A 16,785-nucleotide genomic window follows, 5' to 3' on the forward strand; every position below is an offset into this window, starting at 1 on the left:
ATCTGTGGTGATCCATGTTTCCGTCAGTGCCAAGAAGTCGAGGACTGGAGGGAGGCATAGGCTGAGATGAACTCTGCCTTGTTGGCCGCAGATCGGCAGTTCCAGAGGCTACCGGAGACCTGGAACTCCACATGGGTCGTGCGCGCTGGGACCACCAGATTAGGGTGGCCGCGGCCACGCGGTGTGGAGCGTTTGTATGGTCTGTGCAGAGAGGAGAGAACAGGGATAGACAGACACATAGTTGACAGGCTACAGCAGAGGCTACGCTAATGCAAAGGAGATTGGAATGACAAGTGGACTACACGTCTCGAATGTTCAGAAAGTTAAGCTTACGTAGTAAGAATCTTATTGACTAAAATGATTAAAATGATACAGTACTGCTGAAGTAGGCTAGCTGGCAGTAGCTGCGTTGTTGACACTACACTAATCAAGTCGTTCCGTTGAGTGTAATAGTTTCTGCAGTGCTGCTATTCGGGTTCTAGCTGGCTAGCTAGCAGTGTTGTTTACGTTACGTTGCGTTAAAAGAACGACAATAGCTGGCTAGCTAACCTAGAAAATCGCTCTGGACTACACAATTATCTTTGATACAAAGACGGCTATGTAGCTAGCTATGTAGCTAGCTACGATCAAACAAATCAAACCGTTGTACTGTAATGAAATGAAATGAAAATGTGATACTACCTGTGAGTGCGACCGGGTTGTTGAGTTCAATTCAGTAGACGTTGGCTAGCTGTTAGCTGTTAGCTGTTGGCTAGCTAGCAGAGTCTCCTACGTTAAGGACGACAAATAGCTGGCTAGCTAACCTCGGTAAATTAAGATAATCACTCCAAGAGTACACACTCTAAACTACACAATTATCTTGGATACAAAGACAGCTATGTAGCTAGCTAACACTAAACTAATCAAGTCGTTCAGTTGAGTGTAATAGTACTACAGTGCTGCTAATCAGTGGGCGTTTGCTAGCGTTTGCTAGCTGGCTAGCTGCTGGGCGAATAGCAGTGAAGGCTACGTTAGGGCGACGAAATACGATAATTATGCAATTATCTCTGATACAAGGACGGCTATGTAGCTAGCTAAGAAGAAATTGCTAAGATTAGACAAATCAACCGTTGTACTATAATGAAATGTAATGAAATGTAATGAAAAAGTTATACTACCTGCGGAGCGAAGTGCGATGCGACCGCCGCTCCAACCCGGAAGTAGCACCTGGGATGATCATCAAGTCTCTTGGAAGAATATTCTATTTCACAGATTAGTCAAAGTAAAACTGTTTGGACGACAGTGGTCCCATTATGGGGCGACAGGTAGCCTAGTGCATTGGTCCCATTATGGGGCGACAGGTAGCCTAGTGCATTGGTCCCATTATGGGGCGACAGGTAGCCTAGTGCATTGGTCCCATTATGGGGCGACAGGTAGCCTAGTGCATTGGTCCCATTATGGGGCGACAGGTAGCCTAGTGCATTGGTCCCATTATGGGGCGACGGGTAGCCTAGTGCATTGGTCCCATTATGGGGCGACAGGTAGCCTAGTGCATTGGTCCCATTATGGGGCGACAGGTAGCCTAGTGCATTGGTCCCATTATGGGGCGACAGGTAGCCTAGTGCATTGGTCCCATTATGGGGCGACAGGTAGCCTAGTGCATTGGTCCCATTATGGGGCGACAGGTAGCCTAGTGCTTTGGTCCCATTATGGGGCGACGGGTAGCCTAGTGCATTGGTCCCATTATGGGGAGACAGGTAGCCTAGTGCATTGGTCCCATTATGGGGCGACAGGTAGCCTAGTGCATTGGGCCAGTAACCGAAGGGGTGCTGGATCGAATCCCCGAGCTGACAGGGTAAAAATCTGTCGTTCTGCCGCTGAACAAGGGTCCGTCATTGTAAATAATAATAATACCTGACTTGCCTCGTTAAATAAATATGCCTGTTAATAACGAACTCTGCTTTCCACAGTAAGAATCTCATACCAACTGTCCAGCATGGTGGTGGGGATTTGTGGTACGTGACAATGCCCTAAATGTGGCCATGCTGCACATCCTAGTGAGAGGAATATCATGAAATCAAATGTTTATATAGTCCCTTCAGAATGCATTCATGACTTATTCCACATTTTTTTGTGTGACAGAAAATTAGCTATTTCTGTATTTAAGACATTTGCTGAAATGTCTAAAAATATGTTTTCTCTTTGTCATTATGGGGTGTTGTGTGTTGATGTGGAATAAGTCAAGGGGTACTTTCTGAAGGCACTGTAAATAGTCTTGTAATTACACTTATATTGTTATGCAGACACAATGTAAATGTTGGGCTCTCTCTCATTATGGGGTACGTACCAGTTGGTTAGGTACTTTTTTTTAAAACAATTTTTACCTTCACTTAACTAGGCAAGTCAGTCAAGAACAAATTCTTATATATCAATGACGGCCTAGGAACAGTGGGTTGTTCAGGGGCAGAATGACAGATTTGTCAGCTCAGGGATATGAACTTGAAACCATTTTGGTTACTAGTCCAATGCTCTAACCACTAGGCTACCCTGCCGCCCCAGGCTTTAGTGAATCTTCTAGATGGACTGTCTGTCAGCCTTCTAGATGGACTTGACCCCTCCTGTCTCAGCCTCCAGTATTTATGCTGCAGTAGTTTGTGTCGGGGGGCTAGGGTCAGTTTGTTATATCTGGAGTACTTCTCCTGTCCTATTCGGTGTCCTGTGTGAATCTAAGTGTGCGTTCTCTAATTCTCTCCTTCTTTCTTTCTCTCTCTCGGAGGACCTGAGCCCTAGGACCATGCCCCAGGACTACCTGACATGATGACTCCTTGCTGTCCCCAGTCCACCTGGCCATGCTGCTGCTCCAGTTTCAACTGACCTGAGCCCTAGGACCATGCCCCAGGACTACCTGACATGATGACTCCTTGCTGTCCCCAGTCCACCTGGCCATGCTGCTGCTCCAGTTTCAACTGTTCTGCCTTACTATTATTTGACCATGCTGGTCATTTTGAACATTTGAACATCTTGGCCATGTTCTGTTATAATCTCCACCCGGCACAGCCAGAAGAGGACTGGCCACCCCCATATGCTCTCTCTAATTCTCTCTTTCTTTCTCTCTCTCGGAGGACCTAGGACCGTCGACCTGACATGATGACTCCTTGCTGTCCCCAGTCCACCCCAGTTTCAACTGTTCTACCTTGTTATTATTCAACCATGCTGGTCATTTATGAACATTTGAACATCTTGGCCATGTTCTGTTATAATCTCCACCCGGCACAGCCAGAAGAGGACTGGCCACCCCACATAGCCTGGTGCCTCTCTAGGTTTCTTCCTAGGTTTTGGCCTTTCTAGGGAGTTTTTCCTAGCCACTGTGCTTCTACACCTGCATTGCTTGCTGTTTGGGGTTTTAGGCTGGGTTTCTGTACAGCACTTTGAGATATCAGCTGATGTACGAAGGGCTACATAAATAAAATTTGATTTGATTTGATATTGTGGGGTGGCAGGTAGCCTAGTGGTTAGAGCGTTGGGCCAGTAACCAAAAGGTTTCTAGATCAAATCCCTGAGCTGACAAGGTAAACAATCTCTTATTTTGGCAGTTAACCCACTGTTCCTACGCTATCGTTGTAAATAAGAATTTGTTCTTGACCTACTTGCCTAGTTAAACTAAAAGAAGTGCCAAAGCATATGGTAACATTGCCAGAACAAGTGAAATGAACAGTAAACATTACACAAAAGTTCCAAAGGAATAGAGACATTTCAACTGTCATATACAGTGTTGTAACGATGTGCAAAATAGTTCAACTGCAAAAGCCTCCACTTTTGCCAGCAAACCCTTCTGTGTCATAGGTAACTGTGTGTGTGTGTGTGCTGCACTGCAAAGGTGCTATCACTTCACTGAGAGATGCAGCCTGATTACTAGAAATAGACTTAGATTTCGACATTTGAAAATGTCCTGATGTCGATATATATGTCTTCCTCGTGGTTCACAAAAAAAAGAAAATAAATAAATAAATATGCATTGTATTTACAATGAGTGTTCGTTCTTCAATGGTTGCCCTTTTCTTGTGGCAACGGGTCTGAAATCTTTCTGCTGTGATGTCACACTGTGTTATTTCACCCAATAGATATGGGAGTTTCATTATCTATTCTATAAACTATGTCTAAACAGTGAGAAATTCACCAATTTCCTCTCAAGAGGTTGTGAAAATAAATGTACATTTTAAATGTATCTTTACGAGGGTTGCAGGTAACCTAGTGGTTGGGCCAATAACTGAAAGGTTGCTGGTTCGAATCCCCGAGCTGACTAGGTGTAAAATTTATCTGTGCCCTTGAGCAAGGTACTTAACCCGAATTGCTCCTGTAAGTTGCTCTGCATAAGAGTGTCTGCTAAATCAGTGGTTCCTAGCACTCCTGGGGGTACTTGGCCTATCTTATAGGGGGTACTTGATGAGACCATAGCCTTTCGGTAAAACGCACACGAGGGGAAAGCAAAATTCAGTTTGGTGGTACATTAACTGAAAACGGTTGGTAAACCACTGTGCTAAATGACCTAAATGTAAACACTCTTGGTGCTGTACACCCCACCTTCTATTGAACGCGGAACCAATATTGTCCAATGACATGACTAGAACGGTCATGGCTAGAAGGGATCCAGCTTTTGTAAAAACAAAAAATAAAATGTCACATTTTAACTTTTCGAATGATCGTAACAGGATAATTAGGTTAATGTTATGAAAATGGGTTAGAGTTAGATTAAATACAACAGCAACAAAAAAATATGATACTTTTTGACGTTAATTTGATCAAAAACTAGATCCCTTTAACCGACTGGGACATGTTGTTGAAGGGACGTTTAGGTTAGAAGGAATTGGCTCAGAGCTCCTGTCACTCTTCAGCATCATCTTGTTGTGAAAACGAAATGACATAAAAACAACTAACTAAATTATAGCTAAAACAGATCCATTTTCATTTAGCTATCTTGTCAGCTTGAGATATTATCTCAGTCGTAACGCAGAATTCAATACTAATTGTATATCAAGACGTCATTCTTCAATTGTATTCAATGGAAAAACGGAATGGCCACCACGGCGAGAATGAACCGGAGACCTGGGAAAACGAAGAAACGGCGCCTGCTCCACCGAAACAGTCGTGTTCAAGGAGTGACGAGTCGAATATGTTTATATTAGACGGTAACAACACGGAGACGACCACGACCGGGGGTTGTGCCACTACCGACGAACGACGCACATCCACATCCAACTATTCGTCGAGGCAAAAGATTGACTCCCTGGGAAAAATCAGGCCACGTATGTCGAACCAGTAAATTATATTGCATTTTTTTTTTAACCTATTATGTTAATGTTAGTCTAACGGCAGCATAATAGATAATAGATGCGACCCTGTCATTTCCAGTTCTACAATGTGACTGTATGTTTCTCCAGCAGACAGACAAGATGGCGTCTCAGTGCGCACTGCCTTGGAGGAGCACCGTGTTTACACGGCGGTCTACTGTTATTCTCATATTTATTAGCGTTGTATTTGAAGAAAATCGTTCAATACGCTTTTGTGTCACGATTGCGCGACATTTTTTTTTTTAAAGAAACAGTTAACACATTTTTAATGTATATATTGTAGTGTTATTTGATGCCAAACTTTACAGATGAGTTGGGATTGCGCAGTAACCCCAGTGCTGTCAATGATAACTCATTGTGTAGTGTGTTGTTGACATTCTGATTTGCTGTTCACCCTCCCTCCTAATCACTTCCAGACCCGTCTCTATGCAGCAGCTCTATTTGTATGTACTGTTGCTGACATTTTGACTAACAAAGATTTGTTTCCTCGTCCTCTTTCTGTTTGGTCTCTGTGTCTGTACAGCCTTCCCTTGGTTTGGGATGGACATCGGTGGCACCCTGGTGAAGCTGGTCTACTTTGAGCCTAAAGATATCACAGCCGAGGAGGAGCAGGAGGAGGTAGAGAACCTGAAGAGCATTCGGCGCTACCTGACCTCCAACATAGCTTACGGTAAGAATCAAATCACATTTTATTAGTCACATATACACATGGTTAGTAGATGTCAGTGTAGCATAATGCTTGTGCTTCTAGTTCCGACCGTGCAGTAATATCTAACAAGTAATCAATGAATTCCCCAACAACTACCTAATACACACAAATCTAAAGGGGTGAATGAGAAGATGTACATATGAGTATATGGATGAGCGATGTCCGAGCAGCAGAGGCAAGGTGCAGTATATGGTATAAAATACAGTATATACATGTGATATGAGTAATGTAAGATATGTAAACATTATTAAAGTGACTAGTGATCCATTTATTAAAGTGGCCAATGATTTCAAGTCAGTATGTAGGCAGCAGCCTCTCTGTGCTAGTGGTGGCTGTTTTAACAGTCTGATGGCCTTGAGATTGAAGCTATTTTTCAGTCTCCTGGTCCCAGCTTACCTACGGTAAGACCTCACCTGGCCCAGACTATAGACCTAACACAGCCTACGGTAAGACCTCACCTGGCCCAGACTATAGACCTAACACAGCCTACAGTAAGACCTCACCTGGCCCAGACTATAGACCTAACACAGCCTACAGTAAGACCTCACCTGGCCCAGACTATAGACCTAAAACAGCCTACGGTAAGACCTCATCTGGCCCAGACTATAGACCTAAAACAGCCTACGGTAAGACCTCACCTGGCCCAGACTATAGACCTAACACAGCCTACGGTAAGACCTCACCTGGCCCAAACTATAGACCTAAAACAGCCTACGGTAAGACCTCACCTGGCCCAGACTATAGACCTAAAACAGCCTACGGTAAGACCTCACCTGGCCCAGACTATAGACCTAAAACAGCCTACGGTAAGACCTCACCTGGCCCAGACTATAGACCTAACACAGCCTACGGTAAGACCTCACCTGGCCCAGACTATAGACCTAAAACAGCCACGGTAAGACCTCACCTGGCCCAGACTATAGACCTAAAACAGCCTACGGTAAGACCTCACCTGGCCCAGACTATAGACATAAAACAGCCTACGGTAAGACCTCACCTGGCCCAGACTATAGACCTAACACAGCCTACGGTAAGACCTCACCTGGCCCAGACTATAGACCTAACACAGCCTACGGTAAGACCTCACCTGGCCCAGACTATAGACCTAACACAGCCTACGGTAAGACCTCACCTGGCCCAGACTATAGACCTAACACAGCCTACGGTAAGACCTCACCTGGCCCAGACTATAGACCTAACACAGCCTACGGTAAGACCTCACCTGGCCCAGACTATAGACCTAACACAGCCTACGGTAAGACCTCACCTGGCCCAGACTATAGACCTAACACAGCCTACGGTAAGACCTCACCTGGCCCAGACTATAGACCTAACACAGCCTACAGTAAGACCTCACCTGGCCCAGACTATAGACCTAACACAGCCTACGGTAAGACCTCACCTGGCCCAGACTATAGACCTAACACAGCCTACAGTAAGACCTCACCTGGCCCAGACTATAGACCTAACACAGCCTACGGTAAGACCTCACCTGGCCCAGACTATAGACCTAAAACAGCCTACGGTAATACCTCACCTGGCCCAGACTATAGACCTAAAACAGCCTACGGTAAGACCTCACCTGGCCCAGACTATAGACCTAACACAGCCTACGGTAAGACCTCACCTGGCCCAGACTATAGACCTAACACAGCCTACGGTAAGACCTCACCTGGCCCAGACTATAGACCTAACACAGCCTACGGTAAGACCTCACCTGGCCCAGACTATAGACCTAAAACAGCCTACGGTAAGACCTCACCTGGCCCAGACTATAGACCTAAACAGCCTACGGTAAGACCTCACCTGGCCCAGACTATAGACCTAACACAGCCTACGGTAAGACCTCACCTGGCCCAGACTATAGACCTAAAACAGCCTACGGTAAGACCTCACCTGGCCCAGACTATAGACCTAACACAGCCTACGGTAAGACCTCACCTGGCCCAGACTATAGACCTAACACAGCCTACGGTAAGACCTCACCTGGCCCAGACTATAGACCTAACACAGCCTACGGTAAGACCTCACCTGGCCCAGACTATAGACCTAAAACAGCCTACGGTAAGACCTCACCTGGCCCAGACTATAGACCTAACACAGCCTACGGTAATACCTTACCTGGCCCAGACTATAGACCTAACACAGCCTACGGTAATACCTCACCTGGCCCAGACTATAGACCTAACACAGCCTACGGTAATACCTCACCTGGCCCAGACTATAGACCTAACACAGCCTACAGTAAGACCTCACCTGGCCCAGACTATAGACCTAACACAGCCTACGGTAATACCTCACCTGGCCCAGACTATAGACCTAACACAGCCTACGGTAAGACCTCACCTGGCCCAGACTATAGACCTAACACAGCCTACGGTAAGACCTCACCTGGCCCAGACTATAGACCTAACACAGCCTACGGTAATACCTCACCTGGCCCAGACTATAGACCTAACACAGCCTACGGTAATACCTCACCTGGCCCAGACTATAGACCTAAAACAGCCTACAGTAAGACCTCACCTGGCCCAGACTATAGACCTAAAACAGCCTACGGTAAGACCTCACCTGGCCCAGACTATAGACCTAAAACAGCCTACAGTAAGACCTCACCTGGCCCAGACTATAGACCTAAAACAGCCTACAGTAAGACCTCACCTGGCCCAGACTATAGACCTAACACAGCCTACGGTAAGACCTCACATGCCATGTATTTTCAGTTGTATTGATTGTCCATTACAGGTGTACACAGGGAACATGTATCGCCTACAGAATGTTAAAACACCTCTGGAGAAAAGTTCTTATAGATGAGGTTTACATTATCAGGCTGACAGTCAGTCCATCTAGAAGGCTGACAGTCAGTCCATCTAGAAGGCTGACAGTCAGTCCATCTAGAAGGCTGACAGTCAGTCCATCTAGAAGGCTGACAGTCAGTCCATCTAGAAGGCTGACAGTCAGTCCATCTAGAAGGCTGACAGTCAGTCCATCTAGAAGGCTGACAGTCAGTCCATCTAGAAGGCTGACAGTCAGTCCATCTGGAAGGCTGACAGTCAGTCCATCTGGAAGGCTGACAGTCAGTCCATCTGGAAGGCTGACAGTCAGTCCATCTGGAAGGCTGACAGTCAGTCCATCTGGAAGGCTGACAGTCAGTCCATCTGGAAGGCTGACAGTCAGTCCATCTAGAAGGCTGACAGTCAGTCCATCTGGAAGGCTGACAGTCAGTCCATCTGGAAGGCTGACAGTCAGTCCATCTGGAAGGCTGACAGTCAGTCCATCTGGAAGGCTGACAGTCAGTCCATCTAGAAGGCTGACAGTCAGTCCATCTAGAAGGCTGACAGTCAGTCCATCTAGAAGGCTGACAGTCAGTCCATCTAGAAGGCTGACAGTCAGTCCATCTAGAAGGCTGACAGTCAGTCCATCTAGAAGGCTGACAGTCAGTCCATCTAGAAGGCTGACAGTCAGTCCATCTAGAAGGCTGACAGTCAGTCCATCTAGAAGGCTGACAGTCAGTCCATCTGGAAGGCTGACAGTCAGTCCATCTGGAAGGCTGACAGTCAGTCCATCTGGAAGGCTGACAGTCAGTCCATCTAGAAGGCTGACAGTCAGTCCATCTAGAAGGCTGACAGTCAGTCCATCTAGAAGGCTGACAGTCAGTCCATCTAGAAGGCTGACAGTCAGTCCATCTAGAAGGCTGACAGTCAGTCCATCTAGAAGGCTGACAGTCAGTCCATCTAGAAGGCTGACAGTCAGTCCATCTAGAAGGCTGTGGCAGTCCTCTTCTGACTGTCCCGGGTGGAGATTATAAGAGGACATGGCCAGTTAAGGCCAGATCATTCTTCAAGATGTTCAAACGTTTTATAGATGACCAGCAGGGTCAAAAATAATAATCACAAAATGCTGTCTGTCAAGTAGTACCGGTCACTAGTGTTGTCACATCCTCCAGTGGCCCTGCACTGTATTCCATTACCTGGGTAAGAGCTGATGTTCTATGTAGGGCTGGAACCATACCTGCAGGGTTCTACACTGCAGGGTTCTAACTCTTTCCCCTGGTGGCACTGGCGCTACGAACTATTTCACTTGGTGGCACCTAAGTTAATCAATAATGCCTGCGTCCCATAATGCACCTGCATTCCATACAGAAGCAGGCAAATAATGACTAGCCATCTTTTTAAATTAGCTGCCCTTGTGTTCTCATGCTGATTTGGATAGATTTACTGAAAAAGAAAAGGAAAGAGACTGTTAGAAATCTGTATTTATTGCTGATTTTCAAAGTGCCGTATGTTATTTTCTGCAAAGTCCTCTAGAGGGCAGAATAACTTGTTTTAAACAATACTTGATACCAAAACAATACAGACTGATTTCACCTGGTTTTTTTGTTTTTTTTTCCAGGTTTTTGCTCTCAAAACCCACTTTTTTTTCTTTTTTTTTCGTAGAACATCCAATTTAGTTAATTTTCTAAGTCCACAACAGTGCTTAAACCACATCAGGGTACCATTTGAGAAATGTAGATCATTTTAGTGTAGTAGCCTTTAATAATTCCGGAGCAGCCAGACTGTGTTTGGGTAGCAGTTTTGTGATTGAGGTTTCAAAACAAAATGGCCACTCAATTGATGCAAATAATCCTGATTCTGCCCTTTAGGCATAGGCTACTTTTTAATTTTTTTTAATGTATTTAAAAAAATAAAAAAATCCTCTAATCTTCACACAATACCCCATAATGACAGTGAAAACAGGTTTTTTTTAGAAATGTGTGCAAATGTATTAAAAATATATTTTTTAAAACAATACCTTATTTTCCGTAAGTATTCAGACCCTTTGCTATGAGACCGAAATGTCATCCATTTTAGAATAAGGCTGTGAAGTAGCCAAATGTGGGGAAAAGTCCAGGGGTCTGAATACTTTACGAAGGCTCTCTGTACAGCTCAGAAAGGCTTCACACCCCTTGACTTTTATCCACATTTTGTTGTTACAGCCTGAATTCAAAATGGACTAAAAAAATGTTTTTTTTTTATCTACACACAATATCCCTTAATGACTTAAGTGAAAATGTGTTTGAACTGTCATTTGAACATAATCAAACCTAATTTTAAAAAACAGCGACCTATTATCAAATGTTATAGGTGGCAACATTATAACTTTGATGTAAGTGTTAAAGGATTCTCCATCGGTTTGTAACAGAGCATAACTGTAAAATGTACCGTAACTCTCCAGAAGACACAGATGTTCCACGTATAGTACTTAGACTGGGGATGAGTGTTCTCTGACGACAAGGTGGTGCTGAGTGAGAGGCTGGAATGGGGATGGATGGATGGTTGGGGATGGATGGATGGGGATGGATGGATGGGGATGGGGATATGGATGGATGGATGGTTGGGGATGGATGGATGGATGGTTGGGGATGGATGGATGGATGGTTGGGGATGGATGGATGGGGATGGATGGATATGGATGGATGGATGGGGATGGATGGATGGGGATGGATGGATGGATGGGGATGGATATGGATGGATGGATGGATATGGATGGATGGATGGATATGGATGGATGGATGGATGGATGGGGATGGATGGTGATGGATGGATGGATGGATGGATGGATGGATGGGGATGGATGGGGATGGATGGGGATGGATGGATGGGGATGGATGGGGATGGATGGATGGGGATGGATGGGGATGGATGGGGATGGATGGATGGGGATGGATGGATGGGGATGGATGGATGGGGATGGATGGATGGGGATGGATGGGGATGGATGGATGGGGATGGATGGATGGGGATGGATGGGGATGGATGGATGGATGGATGGGGATGGATGGATGGATGGTGATGGTGATGGATGGATATGGATGGTGATGGATGGATATGGATGGTGATGGATATGGATGGTGATGGATGGATGGATGGGGATGGGGATGGATGGTGATGGATGGATGGATGGTGATGGTGATGGATGGTGATGGATGGATGGATGGTGATGGTGATGGATGGATGGATGGATGGTAGCCACCCTAAAGAACAATTACAATGGGAAATATCAGCTCAACATTTACAAAGCAGTTTTTATATTTTTGGCCCCTTTTTTCTTCCCAATTTCATGATCTCCAATTGGCTCATCGCTGCAACTCCCCAACGAGCTCGGGAGAGGCGAAAGTCGAGTCATTCGTCCCCCGAAACATGACCCGCCTAACCGCGCTTCTTACACCCGCTCGCTTAACCCGGAAGCCAGCAACACCAATGTGTCAACTGATGACCGAAGTCAGCTTGCAGGTGCACGGCCTGCCACAAGAGGGCGATGAGCCAAGTAAAGCCCGCCCCTGGCCAAAACCTCCCCTAACCCGGACGACGCTGGGCCAATTGTGCCCCGCCTTATGGGGCTCCCGGTCACGGCTGGTTGTGATACAGCTTGGGATCGAACCCCCGGCTGTAGTGACGCAACACCACTGCCTTAGAGCACTGTGCCACTCGGGAAGACGTGAACATTACCAGGGCCCATATTTAGCACGTTACAAACAGGTGGGACCTGATCCTTGATCAGTACTCTTACTGTAAGACGCTTGATGGCGATGAACTGGCACTGGTTTCATTCGGGGACCATGTTTACTCACCTTGTTTGGTAATGGATCCTCTCCCTGTTTGGTAATGGATCCTCTCCCTCTCCCTGTTTGGTAATGGATCCTCTCCCTGTTTGGTAATGGATCCTCTCCCTGTTTGGTAATGGACCCTCTCCCTGTTTACAGTAATGGATCCTCTCCCTGTTTGGTAATGGATCCTCCCTGTTGGTAATGGACTGTGCCCTGTTTGGTAATGGACCCTCTCCTGTTTGGTGGGATGGATCCCTCCCTGTTTGGTAATGGATCCTCTCCCTGTTTGGTAATGGAACCTCTCCCTGTTTGGTAATGGAACCTCTCCCTGTTTGGTAATGGATCCTCTCCTTGTTTGGTAATGGATCCTCTCCCTGTTTGGTAATGGATCCTCTCCCTGTTTGGTAATGGATCCTCTCCCTGTTTGGTCATGGATCCTCTCCCTGTTTGGTCATGGATCCTCTCCCTGTTTGGTCATGGATCCTCTCCCTGTTTGGTCATGGATCCTCTCCCTGTTTGGTCATGGATCCTCTCCCTGTTTGGTCATGGATCCTCTCCCTGTTTGGTCATGGATCCTCTCCCTGTTTGGTCATGGATCCTCTCCCTGTTTGGTCATGGATCCTCTCCCTGTTTGGTCATGGATCCTCTCCCTGTTTGGTCATGGATCCTCTCCCTGTTTGGTAATGGATCCTCTCCCTGTTTGGTAATGGATCCTCTCCCTGTTTGGTAATGGATCCTCTCCCTGTTTGGTAATGGATCCTCTCCATGTTTGGTAATGGATCCTCTCCCTGTTTGGTCATGGATCCTCTCCCTGTTTGGTCATGGATCCTCTCCCTGTTTGGTAATGGATCCTCTCCTTGTTTGCTAATGGATCCTCTCCTGTTTGGTAATGGATCCTCTCCCTGTTTGGTAATGGATCCTCTCCCTGTTTGGTCATGGATCCTCTCCCTGTTTGGTCATGGATCCTCTCCCTGTTTGGTCATGGATCCTCTCCCTGTTTGGTCATGGATCCTCTCCCTGTTTGGTCATGGATCCTCTCCCTGTTTGGTCATGGATCCTCTCCCTGTTTGGTAATGGATCCTCTCCCTGTTTGGTAATGGATCCTCTCCCTGTTTGGTAATGGATCCTCTCCCTGTTTGGTCATGGATCCTCTCCCTGTTTGGTCATGGATCCTCTCCCTGTTTGGTCATGGATCCTCTCCCTGTTTGGTCATGGATCCTCTCCCTGTTTGGTCATGGATCCTCTCCCTGTTTGGTAATGGATCCTCTCCCTGTTTGGTAATGGATCCTCTCCCTGTTTGGTAATGGACCCTCTCCCTGTTTGGTAATGGACCCTCTCCCTGTTTGGTAATGGACCCTCTCCCTGTTTGGTAATGGACCCTCTCCCTGTTTGGTAATGGATCCTCTCCCTGTTTGGTAATGGATCCTCTCCCTGTTTGGTCATGGATCCTCTCCCTGTTTGGTCATGGATCCTCTCCCTGTTTGGTCATGGATCCTCTCCCTGTTTGGTAATGGATCCTCTCCCTGTTTGGTAATGGATCCTCTCCCTGTTTGGTAATGGATCCTCTCCCTGTTTGGTAATGGATCCTCTCCCTGTTTGGTAATGGATCCTCTCCCTGTTTGGTAATGGATCCTCTCCCTGTTTGGTAATGGATCCTCTCCCTGTTTGGTCATGGATCCTCTCCCTGTTTGGTCATGGATCCTCTCCCTGTTTGGTAATGGATCGGAGTCCTCTCTCTGAAGGTTGCCTCCTCTTTTGCACCCTCGTGGTTGAAAGAAGATAAGATGAAACAATGAGTCTTAATCAAAATGTTTAATAATAGGATGTGTTTCTAGATAAAATAGTTGTTTCTAGTAAGGACAAGGCATATAGCTATCTTGCTAGTAAGGGCAAGGCATATAGCTAGCCTGCTAGTAAGGGCAAGACATATAGCTAGCCTGCTAGTAAGGGCAAGGCATATAGCTAGGTTGCTAGTTGACTTATTGTCTTTGAGAAGGTTGTTTACTTATGCACTACTAACTAGCTAGCTAATGCAGTAAAGCTATATTTACCATTTCATTTCAATATGACGCAAACCTCAACGAAAATCCTGGTAGTCTAGCGTCTAAGAAAGGTCACTTTTTCAAACCCCCTTTCCGACAAGGTGGAGTTTAGGGCTAATGAATGCTAGTAAGGGCAAGACATATAGCTAGCCTGCTAGTAAGGGCAAGGCATATAGCTAGCCTGCTAGTAAGGGCAAGGCATATAGCTAGGTTGCTAGTTGACTTATTGTCTTTGAGAAGGTTGTTTACTTATGCACTACTAACTAGCTAGCTAGCTAGCTAATGCAGTAAAGCTATATTTACCATTTCATTTCAATATGACGCAAACCTCAACGAAAATCCTGGTAGTCTAGCGTCTAAGAAAGGTCACTTTTTCAAACCCCCTTTCCGACAAGGTGGAGTTTAGGGCTAATGAATGTTGCTGCACGGCTATCGAGAAGGGTGCAACTGCAGACCGCAATTCGTGGGCGTTCCGTCATGTGGTCATTCCCAGGACCCCCCCCCCAGTAGAAGTAGTTAGATGCTGGAAGGCCCAGATGCTGGAAGGCCCAGATGCAGGAATGCCCAGATGCTAGAATGCAGGAATGCCCAGATGCAGGAATGCCCAGGAGCTAGAATGCCCAGATGCAGGAATGCCCAGGAGCTGGAATGCCCAGATGCTGGAATGCCCAGATGCTGGAATGCCCAGATGCTGGAATGCCCAGATGCTGGAATGCCCAGATGCTGGAATGCCCAGATGCTGGAATGCCCAGATGCTGGAATGCCCAGATGCAGGAAGGCCCTGAATTGTGGTCTGCAGTTGCACCCTTCTCGATATCTGTGTAGCAACATTCATTAACCCTAACCCTAAGCTCATGGGATCTGTATCTGAGGGTGTGTGTGTATCTGAGGGGAGGGGGTAAAAACAAAGAAGCACAATATGGACTAAGACGAGTATTCCTTCTGACGGTGAATGTGCTAGGTAAGACGGGGATCCGAGATGTTCACCTGGAGATGAAGGACCTGACGATCTGCGGACGCACGGGGAACCTCCACTTCATCCGCTTCCCCACCCAGGATCTGCCGGCCTTCCTACAGATGGCACGCAACAAACACTTCTCCAGCCTCCACACCACCCTCTGTGCCACTGGAGGCGGTGCCTACAAGTTTGAGTTCGACTTCCGCCAGGTGGGTACAGTCAACCCGGGGGAAAAGATTTGAGTTCGACTTCCGCCAGGTGGGTACAGTCAACCCGGGGGAAAAGATTTGAGTTCGACTTCCGCCAGGTGGGTACAGTCAACCCGGGGAAAAAGATTTGAGTTCGACTTCCGCCAGGTGGGTACAGTCAACCGGGGGAAAAGATTTGAGTTCCTTCCGCCAGGTGGGTACAGTCAACCCGGGGAAAAGATTTGCAGGTTCGACTTCCGCCAGGTGGGTACAGTCAACCGGGGAAAAGTGTTCGACTTCCGCCAGGTGGGTACAGTCAACCCGGGGAAAAGATTTGAGTTCGACTTCCGCCAGGTGATCAGTCAACCGGGGAAAAGATTTAGTTCTTTCAGGTGGGTACAGTCAACCCGGGGAAAAGATTTGAGTTTTCCGCCAGGTGGGTACAGTCAACCCGGGGAAAAGATTTGAGTTCGACTTCCGCCAGGTGGGTACAGTCAACCCGGGGAAAAGATTTGAGTTCGACTTCCGCCAGGTGGGTACAGTCAACCGGGGAAAAGATTTGAGTTCGACTTCCGCCAGGTGGGTACAGTCAACCCGGGAAAAGATTTGAGTTCGACTTCCGCCAGGTGGGTACAGTCAACCGGGGAAAAGATTTGAGTTCGACTTCCGCCAGGTGGGTACAGTCAACCCGGGGAAAAGATTTGAGTTCGACTTCCGCCAGGTGGGTACAGTCAACCGGGGGAAAAGATTTGAGTTCGACTTCCGCCAGGTGGGTACAGTCAACCCGGGGAAAAGATTTGAGTTCGACTTCCGCCAGGTGGGTACAGTCAACCGGGGGAAAAGATTTGAGACTTCCGCCAGGTGGGTACAGTCAACCCGGGGAAAAGATTTGAGTTCGACTTCCGCCAGGTGGGTACAGTCAAAGGGGGGGAAAGATTTGAGTTCGACTTCCGCCAGGTGGGTACAGTCAACCGG

At 46.9% G+C, this 16,785-nt stretch overlaps 1 protein-coding gene and 1 long non-coding RNA gene across 18 annotated transcripts in view; both read left to right on the plus strand.

Annotated features, from left to right (window-relative positions):
* The first annotated feature begins 1,204 nt into the window (after positions 1–1,204).
* Positions 1,205–2,962, plus strand: LOC127915569 (uncharacterized). The gene is made up of 3 exons (XR_008091361.1): positions 1,205–1,448; positions 1,521–1,664; positions 1,737–2,962. It is a non-coding gene; the product is annotated as an uncharacterized LOC127915569 (long non-coding RNA).
* Positions 2,963–4,638: 1,676 nt separating this feature from the next.
* The window catches only part of pank2 (pantothenate kinase 2), a 32,193-nt gene continuing 20,046 nt past the window's right edge, over positions 4,639–16,785 (plus strand). The window contains exons 1-3 of one of the 17 annotated variants that reach the window (XM_052495946.1): positions 4,639–5,282; positions 5,851–5,997; positions 15,626–15,831. In XM_052495946.1, the coding sequence (XP_052351906.1) occupies positions 5,039–5,282; positions 5,851–5,997; positions 15,626–15,831 (597 nt within the window). In that variant the 5' untranslated portion in view covers positions 4,639–5,038. Of the gene's footprint in view, positions 5,283–5,850; positions 5,998–15,625; positions 15,832–15,865; positions 15,881–15,914; positions 15,930–15,963; positions 15,979–16,058; positions 16,075–16,105; positions 16,117–16,149; positions 16,165–16,277; positions 16,295–16,325; positions 16,343–16,374; positions 16,390–16,421; positions 16,437–16,468; positions 16,484–16,514; positions 16,532–16,560; positions 16,580–16,610; positions 16,628–16,696; positions 16,720–16,752; positions 16,768–16,785 lie in introns of those variants that run through there. The other 16 variants (XM_052495954.1, XM_052495955.1, XM_052495956.1 and 13 more) reach the window with 16 other exon arrangements.

Source organism: Oncorhynchus keta, chromosome 35 (assembly GCF_023373465.1).
Source record: "Oncorhynchus keta strain PuntledgeMale-10-30-2019 chromosome 35, Oket_V2, whole genome shotgun sequence".
Classification (NCBI taxonomy): domain Eukaryota; kingdom Metazoa; phylum Chordata; class Actinopteri; order Salmoniformes; family Salmonidae; genus Oncorhynchus; species Oncorhynchus keta.